This window comes from Amblyomma mixtum, chromosome 3 (assembly GCF_055824585.1).
Source record: "Amblyomma mixtum isolate Tamu chromosome 3, ASM5582458v1, whole genome shotgun sequence".
NCBI lineage: Eukaryota > Metazoa > Arthropoda > Arachnida > Ixodida > Ixodidae > Amblyomma > Amblyomma mixtum.
The window spans coordinates 240,534,227-240,555,918 of NC_143014.1; the positions used below are offsets into that span (position 1 = coordinate 240,534,227).

The following is a 21,692-nucleotide window of genomic DNA, read 5'->3' on the forward strand; positions in this document are numbered from 1 at the left end:
TGGCTTGCTTTTGATCACCCAAATCAGGATGATAGGAATATTCTCCAGGGCCCCGCTAAATTCGTATCATCAAGATTCTACTTAAGCACTGTAATGATGCATTTCTATGAAGGGCGCTTAATACACTTAATGTAACTGAAATTAGTGGATGTTATGAAAAATTACCTGGATGACAAATGAAGGCCCACAAAATTCTAGTGATATGGAATAAGTAGCCCTATCCTACACATGCAGTGGAGGTGTACCTTGATGCCAAAAAGGACAAGTACAGGTGATTACACAAGAAAACAAAAGTTAGAAAAAAGTTCTTTATTATAGTGGCCTATCACAGCCCACTGCAGCTCCTGTCTCCAACCAGGCTGCTGTCCAGCCAATGTCAGGACCAAAATTTAATACAACAAAATTAAGAAGAACCACTCCCACAGCGATGACTGGACGTAACTTATTTCAGCGCTCAAAGAGGATGCCTGTGGCAGTAGATGCAACGATATGACTGTGATGCGATGTGGTGCTCAGCATGAGTGTCACGGGCAACAGTCATAACTTCGATGGCTCACTACTCCTCTCCTGATCCAGTGACCCTCTTGAGTCGTCGTGGCCTTGGTGACTGACGTGGTGACCTCTTTGGTGACCGGTCTGCATGCATGCAAGCAATGTAACAAGTTACTCGTTTTACTTCATTACTCAAAACCCAAGCTGTACTGTATCTTAGTAGATACGAAACACTGAGAGCCAAGATTTTAAAAAGAAAAAATAAAGGGGGCGGGAGGGATGAGGATGGTGAAAAGAGAGAGAAAGCACATGCAACGAATTATGAGCTGCCCCCAATACACCATCATCTGATAACACCCAAGCACTCTGTACGGTGTGGCAGCAGTACAGTCCCAAAGGAACCCCAACGGCTTTAACATCAAGAGTGTCTACCATATAAGTGTTTAAAAACTCAGATTTCACAACATTTTCACAACTCATCGCATCAAAAATTTATGCAAGACCTGCTGTGTGACAGTCAAGGATACCGCCTCAATGTGGTAGCGAAATATGGCTTGAACAACAGCTAGTGTGAGCCAATTTTTATGTGCCTAATTATAAGTTCTACTTTGCTCTGTGGTTAAGGGGGGACGAGGGTCTTAACTAACTTTTTTATTTATGGATATAGTCTCATGAAATTTTGCACACAGATGCTTTTTTCTCTTCCAATTCCAAATATGTAATCATAATTGAGCTGGTGGTCTTAAATCTTACAAAGTCTAGAATGTAATTAGGTAATTTCTTATGTAGCTTTTATGAATGTTCTCACTGCATTTTGTTCCATTTATTTACATGAACTGATAACCAGAGAGTTCCCATACCTGGTGACATTCCTTGTTTACTTTTAAAGGGATGTCATCGTGATATAATATGTCGAGAGTAAAAGGTCGCAGTATTTGACGCTGCAACTCGTTAAGCTAATTGTAAATTCCTATTTATATGTGGCCTAAGCAAAAAAAGAAAGAATGTCATCGGGTATGGGAATTCGCTGGCTATCAATTAATGAATTAAAATCAACAAAATGCAGTGAGAAAGTTCATTAAAGCTGCAAAAGAAATTGTCTAATTACACCCTAGAATTTAAGATAACTTTTGATCGAAGTCCACCAGCTCAATTATGACTACATTTTTAGAATCAGAAGAGAAAAACACATCTGTGCGCAAAATTTCATGATTCAAGCCATAAATAAAAAGGTCAGTTTTAAGACCCTCGTCCCCCCTTCAGAGAACTGCATCCAATGCCTGAGAGAACAAAATTTCTTTCTTTGCATGCACATCATTTGTTAATGTTAGAGTGTGGTGATTGTGGGCTTAGCATGGAGGAACGGCAATCTCACAAAGAAGGTGGGAATAACTTCAATACATTTTGCCAAAATTCAGCAGCAAGTAGCAGGGTTGACCTCTCGGTGGAACTGGCATAGCACTCATATCAATGCTGTATTTCTTGTCGATTACATGTTGGGTAAACTACAGCAGTTCCAATAACTGTAGCACAAAAACAACAAAACTAAAGCCATTGTCGAAGAAGTAGCTACAGCCACCTGATGCGACGCTATATGCACACAACATTCAGCTTAGCGAGACAGCATTCGCAACACAGAGAGTTGAACTGCGGGCACGCCGCATGTTGCCTTTACAATAACGAAACAAGAGAGAAACTTGGTGTGAAAGCAGTGCCACCATGCAAAACCTCATATTACTGCAGTGGGTGAACCATTTTTGGGCTACACTACTGCACAAAAAACCTCCACTCACTCAGGTCACGAGTTTCCTTGGGGAGCCAATCACAGTCCACATCACTGGAATTTGTAGTACCCATTTCCACCTTTTGCTTACTGGCTGGCCTCTTCTGTAAATAAAATCAAACAGCAGAGAAAAGAGTGCATATTCTAGCTTAGTGCTACCAACAGGGTTCGCAGCTGCATGCAAGCTAATTTGCAAAAGCCAGAAAGTTGAAATAACAGAAATGTCAAAGGCTTTGCACAATTGTCAGCAACTTATTTCAAGCATGGCTAGTATAAGCGGAGTTAGCTAAAATGTCTTCCACAGCACATATTGGCAATATTGCTCCGCTGCTTTGGACACACATTGTGTGCAGACTGGAGACCAAGAGGCCCTGCCACCTCGCCAACCTTAGTCTCCTGGCACAGTGTCTTCAGCTCGCCGACTGTCATTACATTATTACAGCAGTCACCGTATAAACGCATGTCAGGGCCTGTTGGCAGAATGGGGGTTAAGAGTCGCTGCTTGATGGAACCACGGTCAAGTCGACACCCGTTCCCACCACCACAGACAGGAGTGCTGTCGAGTCAATGAGTTGAGTGATGGAAGGAAGATTACGAGTGGGTTTATTTACATTTTTACAAGCCAAGTGAACAGAAATGAGACGACTCTGCCGCATTTGTTGTCGAGTTTTATACTGTTCTCGTTCCCTAAATTCCCTAGGTTGAGGACGCCCACGCCGGGGTGGGAGGGGCCTAGAGCTTTAACTTGTGCACACCAACACACCACCACACTTATGGTCACGCCCCCATCGTGTGTTGAGTCTGAGGGAAAGAAGGTTGCCAACGAGGTAGCGTCGACTGGGGCAGGTGATGGTTTCTGGCCAGCCGAAGGTTGCCGCGGGTCACCGACATCTGTTCTTCATCAAATGACACCCGCCGCTCAAGTCCGGAACGCGAGGTCACGAAAAGGCCGGAAAGTGGTCCCTCGTCCCTGGAGATGATCGCGAGGGTTGGGGATGATGCCCGCCAGCTCATTGCAGCGCTTGGCATGCCGAACAGCCATAAGAAACGAGGCCCTTTGTTCCCCGGCACGGTCACGGCAATTGGAGAAGATACCATCCGTCTCCCCACAGCATCGGCGGCGGTGTTCGACACGTGCAGACACTTCGGAAAGGGGGTCTGGTTTTGCTTAAACTTTGGCCCCTTCGTTTTGGTCCTGCACTCCGACCGGGCAAACTCGGTAATTGGAATCAGCTGTCACCTGGGCCCTCTACGTGCGGTCCATGACGGCAGGCCTGGGGGCCCCCAACCCTCGAGTTGCTCGGAGCCACCAGGAAACACGTGTGTGCCGGCTGCTTCGAAGCGAGACTCGATGACGCCCATCTCAACAGGCCGCACTTTTTTTTCCGGATTCGAGGGCCTATTTGCCAACCATTGGGCCGCCAACAGTTGCTCGCAGACAGAGCTGATCGCAGGCCACGGCACAAGCATTTAGAAGGCTATTGTCACATGGGTGATCGAAAGTCCGGGTGCGGCTGTTACATGGATTTCAAAACAAAATATTTCCTTCGGGAAAACAGGGTGCGGCCCGTACACGGCTGCGACCCTTACACTCGTTTATACGGTACTTCGTGCAAGAGGTTTTTCCACAGCATGAGAGTGAGAACACTTGACATTTGCAACCGTGACAAACAGCCATCAAGCACGAAATTATGCACAAGCGCCTCGAAAAGTGTCTTTTTGCTCCAGTGACGGTTCAGCAGAATTTGTCGCAGCTGTCATCATGCAGATGTGAGGCCCTCTGGCCCCTCCTGGATGCCTGCTGCGGTCACCTTTTGTTTCTTTAAATGCAGACCTTTGTTGTCATGATTGTGCGGATCTCGGAGGCTATAGGCTATACTTCCATTCACTTGGAAATGGTGATCAAAGACACTTTTTCAGTGCAGATGACACAAGCTTGAATCGAGTGGCAGGAAAATCTTTATAAACACAATTTTTGCAGCAATAAAAGTCTTTTGCTATTACATATTATCAATACGGCTAGAAAGAGGTACAGAATTTTTATTGTGACCAAAATTAGCGTGGAGTGGTCCTCGGTGCCTTTTCAAGTCGATCACTTAGCTTTTAACTAGCAGCCACTTCTGTGCCTGCATCAAAAAAGATCATGCAAATGAATTCTGGGCAGTATGAACATTTGCTGGCACAGGTGAGTGTGTTGTTTCACAGCAAACAGTTCTTCATAATATCTCGCTCATAAAACCAGATCCTGAGATGAAGACAAGTCCTCTTGCTTGAAACATTTGCTTGAGAACTGAGGCTTCACTCTCAGCCATGTTCATTTTGTACTCATAACATTAAGGCATTTGTCCCATTCAGCAGCAGAATATGCTCATTATTGTTGCACAAGTTTCTTGAGCACTCATGTCATATCAATAACAGCTTCTCTGGATGTCGCAAATAGCTTTGTAGAGTAAATATTTCTAACGTATAAATGCTCAGAAGAGGGACAAGAGCATCCCTACCTATAGCCATATTACCACATTTACTCGCATGATGAATGCACATTTTTTTCCGAAAAAAATAATAATTAAAAAACAAACAAAAATTTGGGACGTGTGTTGATTACGCAAAGTGAAATATTCAGAATAAGAGGCGGTAAAAACTGGACGAAACAGAAGCCTGATATAAATAACTACTGCATCAGGCACAGCTCTTTTTGAAAATAAAGCAAACGCACCTTTCAGCATAGTTTTCATGCCGGAGAGCACAGTTGCCAACACACTTAGGAGCCCATCATGGTGCCTAAAGAGAGCAACTCTAGTTTACTTTAACACAGCTTTCAGCACTCAGCGCAAAGCAAAACTACTACAAGTTCAAACAATCCTCAATACGGAACAATGAAAAGAGGAATTCTTTGCGACACGAAATAATTTTGGTCGGTAGTTTACTATTGCTGACCACAGAATATTGTGCAAAAGCAGTTTTTTTTTTTTTTTTGAAGTGGACACCACCGCCACATACCTAAAGGCGCGATTAAGGTACCCACTGACCCAGGGAGCCAGTCATGCACCTTTACTTTCCTCAATATCATCGGAGTCTGCAACGCTGCCAATGCCAATTCTCTGCCTCTTGTCACACATTTTGCTCCACTGCTGCGTTTCTGCCAAAGCATGCAGCGCACACCTCACTCACTACCGCCACATAGCTCCAAACACGAATGACATTTCCACTGAGCCAGGGAGAACCAATTATGCATCTTTCCTTTCCTTTCGTGACTGTCTCAAAATCTTCGTGTCTACCAGCAGATTTCGTAGGATCGGAGGCTTACAGTGTTTTTTGCACACAGATGGAAGTTTATGAAGGGGACCACATGCAATGCCTAGCGCGAAAGTGCGGCAGTAAAACACGAGGCTTGATCGGTTGTGGCCACAGCACAGTGCTCTCATGCAGTGGCCAGCGAAGCTGATCTGCTTGAGCTGAAGTGGGTTCGAAACCCAGTTGCGGCAATATTATTCCGTAAGGTATCTGAGAGGCTTCAGACAAATACTGCCTGTACAGGATTGCTAGTGAAGTAGTGAATTCGGACTAAAATTAATCACTTACGTCTCTCCATCAAGTTCTTCATCGATTTCCACTACTTCGATTGTTTCGTTGAAGACAGCATCTTGGAAGGCATTACCATCCTTGAAAGGAGGTAAAAATAAAGCACATATCAGGCAACAAGCAACAAATTGTGCAGACGAAAAACACTCAGGACCCTTAGGCAACTATAGAGTCCCGGGATAACGAGGCTCCTGTTCAAAAATTCTCGCTACTGCTTTCTTATAGCAATGTTCTGCTCCACGTACGCAGGGGAGCATCCTGACCTATTCCCATAATGCACTCAAACATGATCCTCACAAAGCGGCAGCACTTGCCCATCATGAATCCAAAGTAGCAATAGGCTGTTTTAATCACTTCACCGTGCATACTTTGAATATGAACTATTCCACACTAGCTTGCGATTTGTGCATTAAGCAGTATGTATCAGTGGTTTTTAACTACTACATGCCTGTCAGGTAAAAAAAACCTCCGCCTGTGAAAAAATGATGCGTCATTTGGTGCAAATTATCATCTCAATCCCATTTCATAACGGCCCAACAAGGTAAAGAAAAAAATGAAATGAGGCTATACTCCAAGCCTTTTTTTCTTTTTTTATGCTCTTGCTTCTCAGTTCAGAGCCAGTCCTCTGGCATAAATGCACTGTACTAGCAAGACCTACGCCATTATTAATGCGCGTTCAAGTTAACTGTGTTAGAGGTGGCACACGACTTGCACACAAAAAGTACTGTATTAGCAGAACTATAAGTCTACCTTTTTTTATTTTTCCATTTTGAAATTACGAATTTGCGGGGACGACCAACAATCAAAACCAAAGCATAGCACCATTAATAAAGGTGAGACAAGCGAGATAGCAGGGATGCTATAGTGTGGTTCGTCATTCGGCTATTTTGCTCGCTTGTTTGGAAGGTTTTTTCCTTTTTACTTTTACTGCACACTTGCCGCTTATGGGAGTGCTGATAGTTGATGGAAAGGCCGGAGTTCCAATCGCGGCGGCACCGCCACTCAGAACAGCAGCGCTTCTGGGGAGTTTTGTTAGCTGATGGAACTGCAGACACTGCTTACGCATAGTTTCTCTTTGGCTCTGTTAGCCACATATGGCTTGACTGCTGGCCACGTTTTGCCAGTTTTTACTGTCGCGCTTTGTCAATCATCATGAATGTTGTTGTTGTTGTGTTGAATTTATTGGTGCATAAGCAGCTAAGGCTATCATGCGCCAAGAACAAGGTATGGAAAAATTGGCTTGGTCAGAGTTTGAAAACAAAGTGGATAAAAACGGTGGTGTAAAGGGCCTAAAAGTTATTTTTACTAACTAGCTGATGAAAGACAAGAATTTTAAAAATGTCTGAGAGCAGAAACTTTTAAAGGTTGGGTCGCCTCCGCAGACATCCTTGGCTCGGCAAGGATTTCGAGGCTCCCAACAGCTCAGATAAAGACCTCAGCCTCCCTCTCATGATTGAGAAAGTGGCTGAGGTGTATAACTGTATGTAGTGAAGCACAGGGTGAGTAAATTAGAGTTTGTGAAGAATACTGGCTTCCCTTAAAAAGCTAAAAACACAGGGTATACTGACAAGTGCATCTTTGCCTAAAATCAATGCTGGATGAAAAGGAATCTGTTCTTTGTAAAAGGTAGTAAAATGTTTTTTCCTTATAGATTCAAGTTCCGTACATGAGAATAATATGTGGGTTACTGTTAGTTCATCTCCGCACTTTTCACAAACAGGTTTGTCTTCTTTTGTAAGTAGGAAGTTGTGTGTGAGATGTGTGTGTCCAATACGGAGACGGCATAAAATAACTTCGATGAATCGTTTTTGGTGTGAGCATGATTTCCATTCGCCTAGGATGGGTTTTACTAAATGTAGCTTATTATTTCTTTCAATATTCCATTGCGACTGCCATTTATTTCTTAGCTTGCACTGTACCAACTTCATACAATCATTGTAGGGGATGTTCACTTTCTTGATTTCTTTGTTCCGAGCTTTTCCAGCACATTCATCTGCTTTCTCATTGCCAGCGATTCCAATGTGGCTGGGAACCCAGCAAAATTTTATGTCTTGTCCCTGTATTATCGCGCTTGTTATGTTGTGTATGATATCCCCGATTAGTGGTGTCACTGCATTGCTATGGTGAAGTGAGGTTAGTATGCTCAGAGAATCAGTGTAAATGATACTGTTCTGAATGTTCTCATTTATTATTTTTTCTACAGCCACCAAGACTGCGTAACACTCGGCGGTGAAAATGGATGTACACTCAGGTAGCCGTACTATTTTTTCCCAATTATTCTGAACTACAGCACTTCCCACGTAGTGCGCCGATTTTGATCCATCGGTATAAAATGCTTCGTATTCTCCGTATTTTTCGTTGAGTGCTAAATATTCTTGTAATATCTATTCATGTGGAGTATGTTTTTTCTGAAATTGTGTTAATGTGAAGTCGCACACAGATGGTAGGCAGTACCAAGGCGGGAGTGGATCAGGTTTGCGGGCAATATTAGGTAATACGTTTATTATGTCTAGTTCTTGGCATTTCTCTTCAAAGCGGAGAAGAAGTGGTCTGATTGCTAGAGGTTTGTTGGTAAATAGTGTTCGGGATGGGCACTTTGTAACGAGTGGGTAACAGATGTGTTTAGGCTGGGAACGGATCTTTAAAATGTATGAGCATGTGAGCATTGTTCGTCTGTCTGCAAGTGGTGGTTCATTGGTTTCGACGTACAGGCTATTTATGGGTGACGTCCTGTAAGCACCAGTCGAAAGGCGCAATCCCGAATTGTGCACAGGATCCAGTCGCTTCAAGTACGAAGGCCTTGCTGATCCATACACTATGCAACCATAATCTAAAACGGAACGTACTACAGAGCGATAAATGTGTAGAAGACATACCCGATCAGAACCCCAGTGTTTGCGTGATAGGACTTTCAGTATGTTCAGTGCTAGCGACGCCTTCTTTTTCAGTGTGTTTATGTGAGGCAGGAAAGTTAGTTTTTTGTCGAAGGTGATGCCTAGAAATTTGTGTTCGTTTTTGAAAGGCAGCTCGGTTTGGTTGAGGTGTAATGTTGGATTTGTGTGCAAGCCTCGTTTGAGTGAAAAAAGTAAGGCTACTGTTTTCTGTGTTGAGAACTGGAAACCATTCTTGTCTGCCCATGTTGCCATTTTGTTGATTGTAAGCTGTACTTGTCGTTCGCATGTGGATATATTGGAAGATGTGCACGCTATCTGAAGATCATCAACATACATGGAGTACATAATGGACCTTGGGATTATTTTTCTAATAGAATTCATTTTTACAACGAACAGAGTTGTGCTTAAAATGCACCCTTGAGGAACTCCATTTTCCTGAATGAAGTCCCTCGAAAGGGTCGAGCCTAGGCGGACATTAAATGAGCGGTTAGACAAAAAGTCTTTAATGGAGTTGAGCATTCTGCCACGGATGCCGAGCTCAGCTAAGTCCTGGAGAATCCCGAACCTCCAGGTTGTATCATATGCTTTTTCTAAATCAAAAAAGACGCTAAGACAGTGTTGTTTGTGTATAAAAGCTTCTCTGACAGTATTTTCAAGGCGGACTATGTGATCTGTAGTGGAGCATCCTTTTTTAAATCCACACTGATGGATATCAAGCAGTTCACAGGATTGAAGAACAAAGGTTAGTCTTATATTTAGGACACTTTCGAAGGATTTGGCGAGGCAACTGGTTAAGGCTATGGGTCTATAACTGCTAGGAGAGGTTGGGGGTTTACCAGGTTTGAGAAACGGTACAATAATAGCTTTCTTCCAGGCTACAGGTATTTTCCCTGACATCCAAACTGTGTTGAAGAATCTTAAAAGTGCTGCTATGGCAGGCTCAGAAAGATGTGCAAGCATTTCATAATGTATATGGTCGGGTCCTGGAGCAGTTTTTTTTCCGGCAGACAGTACTCTGTTGATTTCTTGGCGGGTAATTAGACTATTGTATTTTTCATTTGCACCTCCAGTTGTTGGCAGCCGCTGTTTTTCAGCTGTATTTTTGTATTTTAAAAAGGACTGCGTGTAGTGTGATGAACTTGAAACTGCAGTGAAATGTTCCCCCAATATGTCTGCCTGTTCCTGTATGCTTGTTTGTGTGCCAGGTGTTGTTAAAAGCGGAATTGTGAATGGTGAAAAGCTACCGTTTAATTTGCGAACCTGCTCCCACATTTTTTTAGATGTCATCTGACTGTTAATGGATGAAACATAACTCTGCCATGATGCTTTCTCGGCACCCCGACGGACGTACCGAGCTTTGGCTCTTGCCTTCTTAAAATTAACGAGATTTTCATGTGTCGGGTACCGGCGAAATTTACCCCAAGCTCTGTTTTGTAGTTTTTTTGCTTCCTTGCACTCTTTTGTCCACCATATTTTATGACTATGTTGCACCACTCCTGACGACTGTGGAATAGCTGTGAGTGCGGCAGTTATGATACAATTAGTGAACTTTTCATTTATCTGGTCGATGGAGAGATTATCTAAAACTATATTTTCTAAATTTGCCTTTGCTCTAAAAAGTGACCAGTCGGCGAGGTGAAGCTTCCAGCGCCGTGGCCTTGTGGGGATTATTTCGGGTGGGGACGTTAAAGTGATTAGTATAGGGAGGTGATCGCTGCCATATGGGTTGTCAATGACATCCCATTTAAAATCATTAAAAACAGAAGGTGAGCTAAAAGACAAATCTAAAAAGGTCATTTTCCCCGAGGCAGGGGAGCAGTAGGTGGCTTGTCCTGTATTTAAAAGACATACATTGTTTGTGAGGATAAAATCTTCGATTATTTGACCCCTAGAGTCACAGTGCTCGCTTCCCCAAAAGGGGGAGTGAGCGTTAAAGTCCCCAACTACTAGATACGGTTCTGGAAGTTCATTGATAAGTTCTTGTAAATCGGGGACTGTTAATGTAGAATGTGGAGGAATATATACAGAACAGAGAGAAATTGTTTTATGGCTGACGACACTGACCGCAACAGCTTCAAGCTTCGTTTTGAGTGCGATTTCTCGAGCAGGGACGCCGCTTTGCACGACAATCGCGACGCCTCCAGAGAGTCTATTTGCCTGTTCACGATCTCGTCTAAAAGTTTTATAATGCTTCAGGATGTTCATATGTTGCGGACCTAGATTGGTTTCCTGGAGACATAAGGCTACGGGTGACATTGACCCTAAAATGTTTTTTATGTCATCGTAATTTCTCAGTATTCCTCTACAGTTCCACTGAACTAGAAAAGCCATGTTTATGTTTTGGGGTAGGAGCAACGAGAGGTTTACTTATGTTCTGGGGCCGTTATGGTAGCCCTGCCTTTTTTTCGCTCAAGAGAGCTGTTCCGCCGCTGTAGAGCAGGCGGGCTGGGAGTTTGGTCCATCACCTCGGAAGAGGTGCTGGACGACCGCGAAGAAGCCGCGGGTGTGTGGGTGTCAGGCCTCCCCCGACGGGGGGAAGTCCTGCGGGATGCTGACTTGTGGGCCGGCACTCCCTGGCTTGTAGTTGGCAGAGCAGCTTTCGCTGTCTCTGCCTGGGGCGTGGATGGCACTGCCACAGACGCGGTGGAAGTGGCCGCGGCAGGTGCCGGAGCGCTGTGTGGTGCTACGCCCCCGCGCACCACATCAGCGAAGTTTGGTTTCGCTGTGAAGGAGAATGAATTGGTAAGCGCAAAACGCCTCCTCGCTTCTTTGAATGAAATGTTTTCTTTGGTCTTAATGGTGATGATTTCTTTTTCCTTTTTCCAGGACGGACACGCCCTGGAGTATGCAGCGTGATCTCCTTCACAATTCGCGCAGCGTAGGGCTGCGTCGCATTCCTCAGAAGGGTGGTCCTTCGAAGCGCATTTCGCGCAGGTTTTGCGGCCGCGGCAACTCTGTGAGCCGTGGCCAAACTTCTGACAGTTAAAACAGCGGCGGGGATTGGGTATGTAGTGTCTGACGGTGATTTTCAGGTATCCAACATCGATTGTTTCGGGCAAACTGCTGGTGTTAAACGTGAGGACCATGTGTTTGGTGTCTATTTCTTTGTTGTCTTTGCGGATTTTGATTCTGTGCACGTCAATTACATTTTGATCAGAAAGTCCTTCAAGCATTTCGGTTTCTGTTAGATGGATGAAGTCAGCTTCTGAGATAACGCCTTTAACTGTGTTAAGAGATCGGTGGGGAGTCACGGAGACAGAGATGTCCCCTATGGAAGCAATGTTTGAGAGTTTCGAGCATTGGATGCTCTCACGGAGTTCGAGGAGTAGGTCGCCGCTGGACATTTTGGATACCTTGTAGCCAGGCCCTAAGGTATCTGTTAAACATTTGGTTACAAGAAATGGGGATATTATTCGAGCTTGCTTTTGGTCACTGTTGCTATGTATCACATGAAACTTTGAGAATGTAGGTTTCTTTTTCGAAAAAAAGTCTGATGCTTCGTTCCGCACTCTTTTAAGAGAGCGATCAGGTTTTGAAAGGGGGGGAGCCATAAAAAATTGATGTTTTTCGGTCATGGTGCCAGCCACCCACCATGGAGTCCAACAGGGGGACGCGACAGGAACTTGAAAGCAAGTCCTGCCCACGCCAGCTGTACACCTTAACTATAACCTAATATGACTCAACTCAGGGTAGTTGGTCACACACGGTTAACCCTCGCCGCCAGGAAAAAGAGGAAAAAACGAAGAAAAGAGGAGGATACAGGAGAGTTGTAAGAAAGGAGATAGGAAAGTGAAAGATGGAGAGGAGAACAGGAAAAGGCGACTGCCGATTTCCCCCGGTCGGGTCAGGCCGGAGGTGCCGTCTACAGGAAGCTGGGGCCAAAGTGGTGTGTTGCCTCCGCCGAGGGGCCTTAAGGGTCCAAACGCTCGGCATCGGCTCAACCACCAGGATCCCCTTTTCCCCGGACACGGCGATGCCACGCACGGCTAAGCGCGGATGCTCGGGTCCGTGGTGACGCATTGTTCACCATCATCCCCCTGCGGGGATGTCCCTGCGGATGCTCGGGTTAACCCCGTGGTGTCGCCACTCACCAACGTCTGCATGCTGCAGACGCCTCCCTGCGGGGGTCATCATGAATGTTCAGACTCTGGTAAGCATTCGGAGCTTGTTCATGGCTACATTCAAGAGGTTTGGTTTATGGGGGTTTAACGTCCCAAAGCGACTCAGGCTATGCGGCCTGACTCTCTGCCACTCCCTGCCAAAGTTTGCCTCCCCTCTGTTTCAGCCAGGATATCACCAAATCACACTGGTGCCCTGATCCGCTCTCATCTCTTCCTGCTCCTTACGGTTACAGCTACCATTTAAAAATGTGACACCCTTTAGCACGCCATAATTCAAGGATTTTTCAAGGACCAACAGAAATACTAGGACTTTTAAGAGCCCTTGAAAACACCTTTTTTTACACTCAAAGGTTTTCAAGGACACATATGGAACCTGAAGTAAGCAACTATGCAGACAATAGCCGCCGCAGTGGCTCAGTGGTTATGGCGCTCGGCTGCTGACCCAAAAGACGCGGGTTCGATCCTGGCCGCGGCGGTTGAATTTCTATGGAGGCGAAATTCTAGAGGCCCGTGCATTGTACGATGCCAGTGCACGTTAAAGAACCCAGGTGGTCTAAATTTCCGGAGCCCTTCACTACGGCATCTCTCATAGCCTGAGTCGCTTCGGGACGTTAAACCCCATAAACCAAACCAATCCAAACTTCATTAATAATAATTAGAGACCGGATTTTAGGCGAATGCCTATTTTTTTCAACGCTTCGTAGGCGCACCATTTTTACATATGAGCACGAATTAGGTGTTGACAATGTGTTTAATACTCTTTTTATAATGCCTACAAATGCCTATTTTGGGTGTCAGTGCCTATAAATGCCTATTTCCGATGTCGGTGCCTAAAAATGGCCTATTTTACAGAAAAGGGGCCTGAAATACGCTGTGGTTTTGCTTTCAGATTCTGTTTCCTTTCGAATCCATTTCGGTTTTGAGTAGAACACACACGTGGCAACATTAAATGGCCTCGTCAGTTGGCTGTGGTGAACACTGCACCTACGCCGGCTGTGGACACAATACCACGTCAGCCAAAAATATCGAAGCAACCTTTTTCCTATTTTCTGCCATTTTATTGTGGCTGCTTGTTTATGACTTTGGCTGTTAAAGTGGTAGTTGACCAGATGGTACCACATTTCGGAAAGTATACAGAGTAAGTTATAGATTCGTCTAAATAATTCCCAGTTGGTTCCAATTGAAACCAACTGTAAAATGTTACATAAACCTACTGGAAGCTGTTTAACTGATTAAAATTTCCACCTGGATAACCTGCCTTATTTTCGTTCCTTGTGACCCAGCCGCATGCCATCTTCATCAAATCGCATTTGGCGGTAATCTTGTTGGAGTAGGCCACACTAGACACCTGGCAGTCGTGCGTGCATACGAAAATGCATTCGTGCTTGTCTGCTACTACTTCCATAGCTTTAACAGTGATTTCTAGATGGATGATATTTATTTTACCATGGATCATCGTGGAGGAAGATATCCCGGTTACTTACACCACCGCTGTCAACGGACCGGATGCGTTGCAAAGTTTCTTCCGTCCTAAGGACAACGTAAATATGGGCTGAACTGCGTTAACACTAGAAAAGTGTCTTTTCAGACCTTGTGCCAAGAAATGGTAATCAACACAATTTACATTCTTATGAAGTGAAATTGTAAATAAATGCCCTTGTACCTCTCAACAGTTATATTTTTCAAAATCTTAGGCACTTCCAATTATACGTTATCCCAGAAAACAAGTTTTTCCAGCATTAAAGAACAATAAGTATCAATGAGGTGCTTCTATACGTATCTTCTGTGTTTCACCTTTGACTAATCAGGCATTACCTTCACAAGCGAAAAGATAATGCAGCAAGATGCGATACTTACAGCTCCTCTGTACCGAAGATCCACAGCCAAACCAAAGGGCCCAGCACTGAAGCTCTCACTGGTGAAGAAGCTGTAAGACAGCGTGGCCTGCTGCTTGGGCTTTACCACCCTGTTGCAACCAATGGCAGTGAACTAGAAGCAAAAAGAAATGTGTTATCAATTAAAGTCCCTTTTAAAAGAGAAAAATCAGCCCACTGCATGTATCAAAATAGGATAATGCACAGGCCGTAGGATAAAATCTTAGTAATAAATCCCATCCCCGACACTTCATTTCAGTCAAGTTCTTAGGACCCAGTGGAGGTGTGTCATGAATTAAGGTGGATAAAGTAGGGAGAGAGAGAAAGAAGATGATAAGGAAGAGAAGAAGGTTTATAGAAGAAGGAAGAAGACAAAAGAGACGAGGAAGAATAATAATTATAACAGGACTCGTGGAGCATGGTCAGAAGAGAAAGACAAAACCTTGGGCAAACTGTTCCAGACATCAGTGGTTTTACAAGGCAGCAAGCAGGCTTTGCAGTGTCCCGAGGCCCACTGACCAGGCATGGATGTCACTGGCTTTCATTCCAGTCCTTCCCACCCACTGCACACCCCCGTCAACGGAACGTTATGACCTGCCAGCTGCAGACATTAGTTGCTGCTACGAGGGATCAATGGGTCTAGCGCCGTGCTACTGCTCATGTGGCACAGACCCACATACCACCACCTCTGCCGGGACCTTATCACTAGAACTAGGTACCTGTATGTGTTCACCGATATGGCATAGCATGTTGAGGCCTCAAGGTTCTTTTTTCCATGCGAGCCAGTTTGTAGGACTTTGGTTTCAAGCATTAGTACTTTAATCTGCCTTTTTCATACGGCTGTTCAGCACATGTACACCTCTCCTCCACCCTCTCCTGGGCTCCACCGGTTGAAAACAAACTACCAGTTCTAGCGCACATATGCAGTTCATGCCGGTGACAGGTGCAAGCGACACATGGTGGCAGCTGACATGCATCTCTGCACTTTGCGAATTGTCTGTCGTATGAAATGTTTTGTCCCCTGTGCAACCACCTGATCTGTCTCTTCAGATTATAATCCACTCACACAAAGAATGAAGCTTAGCAACTTTGTGACATTTGATGGGAGGCTCATCAAAAATAGTCACGAAGTTGGGAAGCCTTCTGCACGAGAGTGAGCCATAAGCTGAAGAGTCGGCCAAGTGATTGTATATGGAATGAAACATTTTATATGACACACAATTCACAAAGCACATATATATGCCACACCAAATGAAGAAGAAAACTGCTACTGACAATAAGCCAATGAAGTCCTAAAGCTTGAAACCAAATGTTTAACAAACTAGCGCGGGTAGAAAAAGACACTTGGCTCTACTTGCTGCGTTGCACTGCTGAAGATGTACAGGAACCTTTTTCCAGTGACGAGGCTCCGGCAGAGGTGGTGCTAGCGAGTCTGCACCAAGTCAGCAGTACCACGGCACTGGAAACGGATTTCTAGTAGTAACGACAAAGGTCCATGGCCAGCAGTTCACCACATCAATGATCGGAGGCACTCACATCGGGCCTATGTTGTGTTGACACGAGTCTGTGCAACGGACCAGCACAGAAGCGAGTGGCATCCACGCCCGGCTGTTAGGCCTAGGGACATGACGAAGACAGCTTGCTCCCTTGCAGCACCATTGACATTTGGAACAGCCTGCCCCCAGGGCAAGTCACCTCTTCTCTCACAGTGCAACACTACTTAAGGGCATGTTTCCCGATTCTGTGGCATTGGAGACAATGACACAGAAGACTGACAGCGAGGGAATGAGAAGAGGAAGGCTGAGATGCCCTGTTACTGAGCTGGCTGAACACAATACAGTAGACTTGAACATCAAGGGATCAGAAATTCTGTTCACCTTATCAGAAGCGCCTCAAAAAAGAGAGAGAGAGAGGAGATATGTGAGCATGCTATGCATGTCGAAATATGTGCTACATCAAAAAAAATAGCTGACCACTTAGCGTGGTTACGCCAAATGTGAATTAGGTGAGCACTTCGGTTTTCACTTCGGTTCGAGGCTCGGTTTTCAAGGTCAACCATGGCTTCAGACAAAGACTGCCAAAAATGGTGAGTGGGGGCTCCGCCTTAACTGTATCACCTGATAGCTTTAATAGGTTAATGCCCATTTATGCAGAACTGGTCATTCTACTTTACACTCTTGCCCGCTGGGAGACCTCATACCACTGCTGGCACAGTGGTGCAGCGGTTACGCAATGCGCCACGGCTCTGTGATGGCAGCTGCTGCCACTGGCGAGGCTTGTGTGACCCAGCTTGCTCTCCCTGAGCAATCCATGTCGCCAGACAGACAGTGGTGAAATCGGTGAGTGCAGTTCTTTGTGCTAGCGCAGTAAAAAATAAATACAACGACCCTGCGGTGAGAGGATAATTGCAAACGGAACATAAATGGCATTACGCATGAAGTAGGCTAAACACTCAGGGCATGGAACACGTTATCCTTCTTAAAAATCGCACTGGGCTAATTTTCTTCTTTTCAATCTTTTTCGCTCTCTTTTAGAGAGACTTCTACTTGTTATTTTTTGTTCCCGGCAATTTCTGAGGCTCCAACTGCTCTGAAGGTGCCGCCCACCTGGGCAGACGTGCATCTCTCTCTTATCTCGATCCTTCTGCAGTGTAGCTGTTGTCAACTTTACGGGCAGGTGCACCATGTGCCTCAGTTACAGTTAAGTACGGCTCCAAACTGTTTAAGCTCTAAGTCAACCAATGATCTACTCCACCCCTACACGCCTTTTAGTCTGCCGGTGCCAATGTGTCGCAGGTGACGCATGCACGGTGCAGAGATCTGCAATCTGCACCCCACCCATGCAACAGCAAAGGTGCCTTGCAAGACAGGTTCCCCCCACAACGCCGTGAAGTTGGGCAGAAGTCTTCCTGTCAGGGTGTGCTCACTGCAGGGAAGCTTTTTATATACTTTTCCTTTGTTCGACAGTGTTGCACAGACGCTCCGCGAATATCGTTGCATGGGGTTGCTGGGGTTCGCAGTTGCTATGAACGTTCACGTCTTAACTGAATCACGCACGAAACAGTTTGTCTTTAGAAGACTTTCTTAAAAAAAAACACTGAATCCCAATGGGAACCAACCACATGGTATCGCATTACTCATCTTACCCGAGAATTTGTCTTCACCGAGTTCGTCTAAACAGGAGTCTAGTGTATCTGTGTGCAGCAGAAGAAAGCAGCACTTGCGCAAACTGCCGCTCCTTGGGTCTGTGGTATCCTTGGTGCATTGTGGCACACGAAACATTACGGCAAAAACGTGAAAGCGAGAAAACTCTGCTTCCATGCCGTGAGAGCAGAGGCTCAACGAGAAGGTCCCACAAACTGCTTTTGCAGAATGTCGCGTTACACAGCCGTGACTGTCGGCTAATTTTTTTGCAGCCCTTGCTTTGTCTTTTGCTTATTCGACACAAATATTTGACTTAATCTTTTTCTGTCCTGCAGAAAGTCGTGTTCAGGCTTCCCATTCCTCTTCTGACCATGTTCCATGAGTCCTTACTGCTCCACTCAGTCTTCTTTCTCCGTCTATAAACCTCCTTATTTCTCTTCATTTTCTTTTTCCCTACTTAATTCACCCAACTCATGACAAGGTGCCTAGGCTGAATTTCAACAGGCAACTCCACACTTCCAGAAATAACCCTTAACAGATCAGACAAACATACCTTCCTGCATGTGCAGGGTTCATTGCACTAGCACGTCACGCTGACATCAGCTTTGTTTGTCCATTCTCCGTAGAAATTGATGCTGCAGCTTTTTCTTGCTATGTTGATGCGAGTCTGGCTGCATGAAATGAATTTATTGCTGAGAAATTGGATTTAAAATATTCCCCACAAACTGATTTCAACTCATGATATCCAGTGCGAAAAAGTCTCAGTGATAACAATTTGGAAGTGTATGCCTGGCCTCAGGGGACCGTTTGAGAAAAAATGTCTCACTGCACCGCAATTTCCCTGCGAGAATGACCGGTGGTGGCGATATCTACAGTTCGGCTTTTAGCCATTTTTAGCTTTCAACAGCTCCATTTGCATGGAAGTAACCGCCTCGTCACTGAAACGCACCAACCCATCGATACAGGCCAACTTTGATCTGTGCTCAGTGTTGATGTACTGAGCATGCTGGTAATGTTGAACTCATTTCCCTTGTCAAATGCTGCGCAGCTAGTTATGCTAAAGACATGATTTATGTAGGTGGCCCACTCCTGCAGAAGATTTGGCCATCTAACTAAATTTAGTGCCAGCATACAATTCAAGCTGGATATAGCGAAACTGAGAAGAGTGCAATTTTTCACTACAAGAAGTTTTCATGTTATGACTCAAAAGGTCAGTGCAGAATGAAAACTAAAAAGGGAGAAGCACTCAATTGCACTCTGGCAGCAGCGGTGACACAGGAAACATCGTTCTGAGCCGCACTCCTGTTCCTCACAGGTTGGTGTCTTTCCGTGTACTCTAAGTAGTTTTCTGTCATTCCTCCGCATCCCTGCTGCTGCCAAAAGTGTGTATTTTGCTTTGAATGATGAGTGATGATGACTGCCTAACGTGTGTAGCGTGCAATGTAGAGGTCGACAGCGAACGTTACCAGATATGTTTTAGTGCACTGTGGTTCGTACCTCGGGATGGTCTCCGAAGTTCTTCTCTCCAGCAACGTGCGGAATAAGATGCAGCCGGTTACTGCCAGACAAGATAGACGATTTTATTTACAAAGCAGGTTATCAGGAGTCTCCCTTAGAAGCACACTGAAGCCACATTTTATACATTTTCAATTCCCCAGGTACCTATCTGGGGGAAACTTGGTTGTTCGAACATCGCCAATCACATTTCTTGACGAAACCCGCCCACAAAAGGGCGGAACATCACCCTCTCGCCACCATGACAAAAAGGCGGGACATTCACACTCTCGCCGGTCCTCCCACGCACAGATGGTCGATTTGTGTATTTTGTTCACCCATCGTTCCGTGGAATTAGGAGTCCTTTGGCGGCAACTAAGGTGATATACACATTCTCGCTGTCAAGTCGGAGCCGTTCGCACCGTGATGGACTCCCTTTCGTTGTCGGTCCGCTGTCGGTTTTGAGCGAACTTGAGAATCCAAACAGACGCGTTTCCGCCGACAGCCGATTTAGGGGCCTCCGTCCCCTGGTTGCGCCGCCACGCTTTCCCCCCGCCGCAGCCGCCGACACAGGCTGCCGCAAAGGTTAGCCAGCAGTGTCTCTCGGCCGTGAAGGAGGGGGCGACGGCCGTTTCTCGACCTCGAAGGAGAGGGTAAGGAGCCACCGGCGGGCGCACGTGTGCGCGACCAAAACAATTCCCAGAACGGGACACCGGAAGCAAACGCGTACACAAATACACACACACACTCAGCGTGCTGAAACCGGCCGTTATTCACGTAGCCCAGTCCCGCTGGCGCCACTGTCGTCTCTGCAGACGGCGCGTCGAGCCCAACACCTCCCCACAAAACTGTGCGGCACAGTCTTCGAACTTGCTGCACACAACAATCGCAGGAGCTCGACGCATTGCTCCCACTTCATCTGTCAACAAGTACCCCTCGGTCCCCTGCCAACGCAGCACCCAACAATGCCATACATCTCGCAAACCGAGGCCGCGAAAACGGACGACGGTATCTTACTCGCTCTCGTCATTGGCGACCATACGCGACATAGCGTCGGCATTTGCGTTTAGAGACCCCTTTTTGTACTCCACTACAATGTTGTACTTCTGGAGAGCCAGCGCCCACCTTGTCAGCTTCGCGCTTAGTGGCGTGGTCAGAGTAAGAAATTTCAAGGGATTGTGGTCGGTAATTACCCTGATTCGTGCACCGAACAGCCACGTGTCAAGCTTTCCCAGCGCCCAAATGATGGCGTAGGCTTCTTTCTCGATTGTAGCCCATCGTGACTGGGCCGGGCTTAATTTCTTGCTCAGGAATGAAATGGGTTGCTCTTTTCCTTCGTCATCCAACTGTGCTAGACATGCTCCGACGGCATAATCTGAAGCATCAGTGGCCAGAATGAACTCTTTGTTCAGATCGGGTGCGCTCAACGCTGCGGCCTTTGTAAAACACTCCTTTACCTTTATAAAAGCACCCTCGGCATCCTCCTTCCACGGTATCTTCTGAGGCACGCGCTTTCCGGTCAGGTTCGTCAGTGGTAGCACCACCTTTGAATACTCCGGAACGTAATCCCGGTAATAATTTGCTAGCCCCAAAAAGCTACGCAGCTGTCTTTTTGTTTGTGGTACAGGAATTTCTTGAATGGCTCTAAGCTTTTCTGGATCTGCGCCGTGTTTTCCTGACCCCACGATATGACCCAGAAACCGCACTTCCTTTTGCGCGAAATGGCACTTAGTGACATTAACTGTGAGCCCTGCGGCCGCTAGCGAAGCCAGTACCCTTCCGAGGTGTTCGAGGTGCTCTTCCCATGTCTGCGAGAAGACGCACATGTCATCTATATATGCGCACGCATATTCACGGTGTGGTACAAGGATCTGATTGATTATTCTTTGGTAGGTGCTTGCCGAATTTCTCAGTCCAAACGGCATAACCTTCCAAGCGTACTGTCCAGATGAGGTGACAAATGCTGTGTACTCCTGGGCTTTTTCGTCCAACGGAATCTGCCAATATCCTCTTAGCATATCGAGCAGGGTTATGTACTTTGCCTGCGCTACCTCGTAAATTAGGTCACCTGGCAGGTTCATAGGAAACGCATCAGGCTCCGTTGCTTCATTCAGCTTGCGATAGTCACAGCATAACCTGACACTGCCATCTTTCTTAGCAACGCACACCACGGGATGTGCATGGGAGCTTTCTATCGGATATATCAAACCCCACGACCTTAGCTCTGCCACCTGTCGGTCAACTTCCTTTCTTAGTGCCATGGGCACCTTGTAAGGGTACGCACGCTTCAGCTGCGCCCCATCTTTTAG

At 45.8% G+C, this 21,692-nt stretch overlaps 1 protein-coding gene across 2 annotated transcripts in view; it reads right to left on the reverse strand.

Moving 5' to 3' along the window:
• Window positions 1–294: 294 nt before the first annotated feature.
• The window catches only part of LOC149354145 (translocon-associated protein subunit alpha-like), a 40,904-nt gene continuing 19,506 nt past the window's right edge, over window positions 295–21,692 (reverse strand). Inside the window, exons 5-8 of one of the 2 annotated variants that reach the window (XM_089583086.1) lie at window positions 14,730–14,861; window positions 5,858–5,937; window positions 2,286–2,379; window positions 295–636 (exon numbers count right to left, since the gene is read on the reverse strand). In XM_089583086.1, coding sequence (XP_089439212.1) covers window positions 2,286–2,379; window positions 5,858–5,937; window positions 14,730–14,861 — 306 coding nt within the window. In that variant the 3' untranslated portion in view covers window positions 295–636. Of the gene's footprint in view, window positions 637–2,285; window positions 2,380–3,395; window positions 5,057–5,857; window positions 5,938–14,729; window positions 14,862–21,692 lie in introns of those variants that run through there. The other variant, XM_089583085.1, reaches the window with a different exon arrangement.